Source organism: Gobius niger (genome assembly GCF_951799975.1).
Source record: "Gobius niger genome assembly, chromosome: 14".
In the NCBI taxonomy this organism is placed as follows: Eukaryota; Metazoa; Chordata; class Actinopteri; order Gobiiformes; family Gobiidae; genus Gobius; species Gobius niger.
The window spans coordinates 2,364,870-2,371,907 of record NC_136865.1 but is presented as its reverse complement, the minus strand read 5'-3'; the positions used below and the strand labels follow the sequence as shown (position 1 = coordinate 2,371,907).

General features: G+C 48.2%; 1 protein-coding gene across 3 annotated transcripts in view; it reads right to left on the bottom strand.

The window, feature by feature from the left end:
- Positions 1-286: 286 nt before the first annotated feature.
- The window catches only part of arhgef2a (Rho guanine nucleotide exchange factor (GEF) 2a), a 125,672-nt gene continuing 118,920 nt past the window's right edge, over positions 287-7,038 (bottom strand). For all 3 annotated transcript variants that reach the window (XM_079570543.1, XM_079570541.1, XM_079570542.1), the window contains exons 18-22: positions 6,829-6,869; positions 6,058-6,108; positions 1,996-2,304; positions 555-648; positions 287-477 (exon numbers count right to left, since the gene is read on the bottom strand). In XM_079570543.1, the coding sequence (XP_079426669.1) occupies positions 452-477; positions 555-648; positions 1,996-2,304; positions 6,058-6,108; positions 6,829-6,869 (521 nt within the window). In that variant the 3' untranslated portion in view covers positions 287-451. The remainder of the gene's footprint in view (positions 478-554; positions 649-1,995; positions 2,305-6,057; positions 6,109-6,828; positions 6,870-7,038) is intronic.

Genomic DNA, 7,038 nt, shown 5'->3' with positions numbered 1-7,038 from the left:
GCTCTTTGAGATCTCCTTGGTATCCGACAGGTCTCGGAGTCATTGCAGGGACCAGTGGCAACTTGAGTCTCCAAGGAGTCTTAAGGAGATAAACAGAGCCTGAAGTGTTAAACCATAGCAGCAGTTATAAACCTGGACGAAGCACCAATGCTAAAGGTTTGTAGAGACTTGTGTAACGATGCGAGTAAGATTTATGCTTTACTATATTGACCGAAATGTTAGTAAGTTGTGGCGCATTTGTAGAAACATAAAAAGAACTTGGAAAGAGCTAGAGCGTCCTGCAAGGAAACACACCCTTTACCCCCCAGTCCACAACAAACAAGTTTAAGTTTTTGTCCACTTTGAAAACGGGAAACATCAGGTACAGAGCCTCAAGAGCCTCGGACACAGACATGACTTGATGGCTTATACTCCTTGAAGAACATTGGGTGTGTCGACTCTCTGGAGCTGCTCAGACCTTTGAAACCGCTTGGAGATCTACAACAGAGACATGAGAGTGTGCACTTGAGTCCCATGATGACAGAGCCGGAGCCAGCCTGTGTGGGGATAGTCACCTCTGAAGTTCCCAGGGGCCTCCTCGTCCTCGTCAGTCATGTCCATTTCCACGTCACTGGTGTCCTCCTGACTCTGCCAGTGCACGCTCACCTTCTGCAGAGACATTCACAGACCACACAGTGTTTCAATCCTGACTAATAAACATATTCTTGGGCGCTTAAGGGTTGATATTCATGTTTTAATCAATAAATTACAAGTGTATGTGTGTGGAAAAAGCGGTTACACGGTGTGTTCTCCAGTGACAACAGGGGAGTTATAATTGAAAAACAAAATAAAGCAGACGCCAAAACAGTTCACAAAATACAGATTGGAGCACAAGAGTTCTATTCCAAAAACAGAAAAGTGCCATTGACAAAAGTCAAGAATTTTCTTTTTGTATTTCCGTGTATTTAAAAACAGATCTATCTTTGCAGTTGGCGCAAGGACAGTGTTGCTACAAACAGTCATCTTGCCTGTGCACAGCTGTTGTGCTATGTGCCTGCTCCACTAGCGAGAGGGAATGGCTTATTAAAAAAGCGGTTGTGTTTTATTACAAGCAGCACTGAGCAGCCTCACATTCTTCTCCTCAGTTAACATCGCGTTGCCTCATGTTCTTCCTTTATTGTTTTTTATCAGCTCTATCAGGTCAAAAAACACGTCATATATTCCACCGTGAGTTATGGTGCTCACTGTGCACATTTTTTGTCTTATTTGATTTTTAGATGTCACATTGCGCGATGTGGGGATTGTAAAATCGTCTCCTGTGATGGTTCAAAGAGACAATAGAAGCTATGATCAAAGTTTTGTCGTAGCAGTTTCAGGAGGCGTGTGCTTAGCGGAGGCGAGCGCCACATGCTAGCGGTGTTTATTTTCACGGAAAAATGCGGGAAAGTCCTGTAAAATGGGTAGTTGGACCCGCTCATGCCCGGCCTCTGTTGCTTTGACTCAACCTGATGTGTTGACACTTGACAGAGATCCTCTCTGCAGCGAGAGGAGGCTCACTCTGCGACTACTGTTCCAAAATATCAGACACTGCCTGATGTCGGTCGTAGCTCGTCTTTGGTCGTACGGCGGTTCTATTTTAAATCTTTATCTCTGTTTCATTGAATGACCTACGACCTGTGATTTTCAGTCACGACTTAAGATTTCCCCCAAGACGAGTGATCGTTCGTTGCTGACGGACAAAATCGCCCAGTGTCCACCTGGCTTTAAACACGCACGAAGATCACGCACACACTTTTATTTAGGCTTGGACCATAATGCCGGCCCTGCCTCATGTTATAATATAACCTTTTGATGTTTTAATTGTGTACATTTAATAAGCGTCCAGTAAATAGTATGTTGCAGTGTATGTCTCCCTTAAGTGTCCCCCAGGCGCCCCCTGCAGAATAAGTCTGGACCCGCTGTGGATAACAGGATAAAAACTCTAAAAAGCGGACAAAGCGGATGTGAAGCGCTTACGTTTCTCGGAGGTTTGGTTCCCTGCTGGCTGCGTGGACAGTCTGTCGACACACTGATGAGATGCCTCATCTGCTGGTCCAGCCGCACCCGCTCCCTCTCGCTCTGCTTGAAGCGGCGCTCGGCGTCCCTGAGCCGCAGGAGCTCGTCCTGCAGCAGACTGTGCTGTCTCTGCAGTAAGGCCAGCTCTCCGATGGCACCCACCTCCGGACTCTCCCCGTCCCTCCTGCACCTCCACAGCTCCCCCGCTCCGCACTCCTCCTCAGGCTGGAGCAGCAGCTCCAAGATAGAGTCTTGCTTGATGACTGCGCCCTACACACAGAGCCTTCATCAGGGCCAATACTATTAAAACCCTAGTTGCTCTTTGGTGAAGTGGTGAACAAGTTCATAATCAACGTAGCCTGTATGTGTTTCATTATACATCCCATTATACAGAAGTATTCAGAATACAGTACTCTGATTGGACAAAGTAATTTTGTTACAAAATGTTTGTTTGTTTGTTTGTATACTTTACTCCTTCGATGCCACTGGGGCAAACCGTAAGGAGAAGTGGTCAACGGCAGTGCCGTGCCCGGGGACCCATCTCCATGATGTGGAGCCAGGCTGATGGTCAGAATTACCTGGCTGGAGGATTCAGAAACCGGAGCACCCGGAGGAAACCTACGCAGACACGGGGAGAACGTGCAAACTCCACACAGGAAGGCCCCGTCCTGGTGGGAATAGAACCCGGGACCTTCTAGCTGTGAAGCGGAGGCGCTAACCGCTGCGCTACCGTGCCGCCCCATTTTTTGTGTGTATGTCTGACCTGTAGTGTGTGTGACTGACCTGTAGTGTGTGCGACTGACCTGTAGTGTGTTACTGACCTGTAGTGTGTGTGACTGACCTGTAGTGTGTGTGACTGACCTGTAGTGTGTGTGACTGACCTGTAGTGTGTGTGACTGACCTGTAGTGCGTGTGACTGACCTGTAGTGTGTGTGACTGACCTGTAGTGCATGTGTGACTGACCTGTAGTGTGTGTATGACTGACCTGTAGTGTGTCTGACTGACCTGTAGTGTGTTACTGACCTGTAGTGTGTGTGACTGACCTGTAGTGTGTGTGACTGACCTGTAGTGTGTGTGACTGACCTGTAGTGTGTTACTGACCTGTAGTGTGTGTGACTGACCTGTAGTGTGTGTGACTGACCTGTAGTGTGTGTGACTGACCTGTAGTGTGTGTGACTGACCTGTAGTGTGTGTGTGACTGACCTGTAGTGTGTGTCTGACTGACCTGTAGTGTGTGTGACTGACCTGTAGTGTGTGTGACTGACCTGTAGTGTGTGTGACTGACCTGTAGTGTGTGTGACTGACCTGTAGTGTGTGTGTGACTGACCTGTAGTGTGTGTCTGACTGACCTGTAGTGTGTCTGACTGACCTGTAGTGTGTGTGACTGACCTGTAGTGTGTGTGACTGACCTGTAGTGTGTGTGTGACTGACCTGTAGTGTGTGTCTGACTGACCTGTAGTGTGTCTGACTGACCTGTAGTGTGTCTGACTGACCTGTAGTGTGTGTGACTGACCTGTAGTGTGTGTGTGACTGACCTGTAGTGTGTGTCTGACTGACCTGTAGTGTGTCTGACTGACCTGTAGTGTGTGTGACTGACCTGTAGTGTGTCTGACTGACCTGTAGTGTGTCTGACTGACCTGTAGTGTGTGTGACTGACCTGTAGTGTGTGTGACTGACCTGTAGTGCGTCTGACTGACCTGTAGTGTGTGTCTGACTGACCTGTAGTGTGTCTGACTGACCTGTAGTGTGTGTGACTGACCTGTAGTGCGTCTGACTGACCTGTAGTCCGTCTGACTGACCTGTAGTGCGTGTGACTGACCTGTAGTGTGTCTGACTGACCTGTAGTCCGTCTGACTGACCTGTAGTGTGTGTGACTGACCTGTAGTGTGTCTGACTGACCTGTAGTGTGTGTGACTGACCTGTAGTGTGTGTGTGACTGACCTGTAGTGTGTGTCTGACTGACCTGTAGTGTGTCTGACTGACCTGTAGTGTGTGTGACTGACCTGTAGTGTGTCTGACTGACCTGTAGTGTGTCTGACTGACCTGTAGTGTGTGTCTGACTGACCTGTAGTGTGTCTGACTGACCTGTAGTGTGTGTGACTGACCTGTAGTGTGTCTGACTGACCTGTAGTGTGTCTGACTGACCTGTAGTGCGTCTGACTGACCTGTAGTGCGTCTGACTGACCTGTAGTGTGTGTGACTGACCTGTAGTGCGTCTGACTGACCTGTAGTGTGTGTCTGACTGACCTGTAGTGTGTCTGACTGACCTGTAGTGTGTGTGACTGACCTGTAGTGCGTCTGACTGACCTGTAGTCCGTCTGACTGACCTGTAGTGCGTGTGACTGACCTGTAGTGTGTCTGACTGACCTGTAGTGCGTCTGACTGACCTGTAGTGTGTGTGACTGACCTGTAGTGTGTCTGACTGACCTGTAGTGTGTATGACTGACCTGTAGTGTGTGTGACTGACCTGTAGTGTGTGTGACTGACCTGTAGTGTGTGTATGACTGACCTGTAGTGTGTGTGACTGACCTGTAGTGTGTGTGACTGACCTGTAGTGTGTGTGACTGACCTGTAGTGTGTGTGACTGACCTGTAGTGTGTGTGACTGACCTGTAGTGTGTTACTGACCTGTAGTGTGTGTGACTGACCTGTAGTGTGTGTGACTGACCTGTAGTGTGTTACTGACCTGTAGTGTGTGTGACTGACCTGTAGTGTGTGTGACTGACCTGTAGTGTGTTACTGACCTGTAGTGTGTGTGACTGATCTGTAGTGTGTGTGACTGACCTGTAGTGTGTGTGACTGACCTGTAGTGTGTGTGACTGACCTGTAGTGTGTTACTGACCTGTAGTGTGTGTGACTGACCTGTAGTGTGTGTGACTGATCTGTAGTGTGTGTGACTGACCTGTAGTGTGTGTGACTGACCTGTAGTGTGTGTGACTGACCTGTAGTGTGTTACTGACCTGTAGTGTGTGTGACTGACCTGTAGCGTGTGTGACTGATCTGTAGTGTGTGTGACTGACCTGTAGCGTGTGTGACTGATCTGTAGTGTGTGTGACTGACCTGTAGCGTGTGTGACTGATCTGTAGTGTGTGTGACTGACCTGTAGTGTGTTACTGACCTGTAGTGTGTGTGACTGATCTGTAGTGTGTGTGACTGACCTGTAGTGTGTGTGACTGACCTGTAGTGTGTGTGACTGATCTGTAGTGTGTGTGACTGACCTGTAGTGTGTGTGACTGACCTGTAGTGTGTGTGACTGACCTGTAGTGCGTCTGACTGACCTGTAGTGCGTCTGACTGACCTGTAGTGCGTCTGACTGACCTGTAGTGTGTGTGACTGACCTGTAGTGTTTGTGACTGACCTGTAGTGTGTCTGACTGACCTGTAGTGTGTCTGACTGACCTGTAGTGCGTCTGACTGACCTGTAGTGTGTGTGACTGACCTGTAGTGCATGTGTGACTGACCTGTAGTGCGTCTGACTGACCTGTAGTGTGTCTGACTGACCTGTAGTGTGTGTGACTGACCTGTAGTGCATGTGTGACTGACCTGTAGTGCGTCTGACTGACCTGTAGTGTGTCTGACTGACCTGTAGTGCATGTGTGACTGACCTGTAGTGCGTCTGACTGACCTGTAGTGTGTCTGACTGACCTGTAGTGCGTCTGACTGACCTGTAGTGCGTCTGACTGACCTGTAGTGCGTCTGACTGACCTGTAGTGTGTCTGACTGACCTGTAGTGCGTCTGACTGACCTGTAGTGCGTCTGACTGACCTGTAGTGCGTCTGACTGACCTGTAGTGTGTATGACTGACCTGTAGTGTGTATGACTGACCTGTAGTGTGTGTGACTGACCTGTAGTGTGTATGACTGACCTGTAGTGTGTATGACTGACCTGTAGTGCGTGTGACTGACCTGTAGTGCGTCTGACTGACCTGTACTGTGTGTGACTGACCTGTAGTGCGTCTGACTGACCTGTACTGTGTGTGACTGACCTGTACTGTGTGTGACTGACCTGTAGTGCGTCTGACTGACCTGTAGTGCGTGGAGGCCCGTGCTGAGGCTGAGCAGTCTTTGGCAGATGTCCTGTGAAAGTATGGACAGGTGAATGAAAATGACTGAAGGGAACAGACAAAGAAACACACGTGTAATGTATCCTGTAAAAGGAGTTATGAGTTGTGGTATTACGTCCACACAGTAAAGTGGAAGTGCTCCTAAGCTGTTATAACGGCTTCCAATATAGTACCTTTACATCCACTTAGAAAATCCACGTTTAATTTTGTGTAACTAATCTTGGATTGTGTAACATAGCTCACATAGCTGTATTTAAATAGGAAAAACGTGGAAGCCTCTCCTAACTTCACCCCCCTTTGGCCCCATAGAGGAGAGGAGGGGAGGCTAAATGCTAACATGGTCTTTTTGCGTGACTGAGCGGACGCACAAAGACCAGACAGGTACACGTCAGCTCGTTTGAGCTCAGGTAAGAACATATCTCAGTATGGAAAACGTTCCTCCAAGCAAGAAAAAATTTCCTAAGGAAAATGACAGAATAGTAACTCAGTGACTTAAATTAACTTTAATCTGATTACTGGTCTGGAAAAAGTAATGCGTTAGACTAGTCGTTACGGAAAAAAGTAGTCAGATTACAGTAATTGGCATCACTGGACAGGACCCTTCCACAATTCACAGTCTGAGATTGTCTGGAGAACCTGATTATTAGACCAAAGGTTTCAAACTGTGCATGTCCAGAACAATACCAACCTTTATACTTAGCCTTCAAAGAACAGAAGTGGTAAATGGTCTCACCTTGTGCACATGAGCCCCATTCACCGACATGTCCAAGGCATCTGAGGAGGACAATACCTGTCAACATCTAACAGACCACAGGGGGCAGTATGACGAGCAGACTCACCCGGGTTGCAAAATGGCAGGAATTTTCAATGTTGGAAATTAACACAAGTAAAGGTTGCTTCTTTACAGACAGATTGTGGCCGATACAAAGAGCTTTTGGAAATG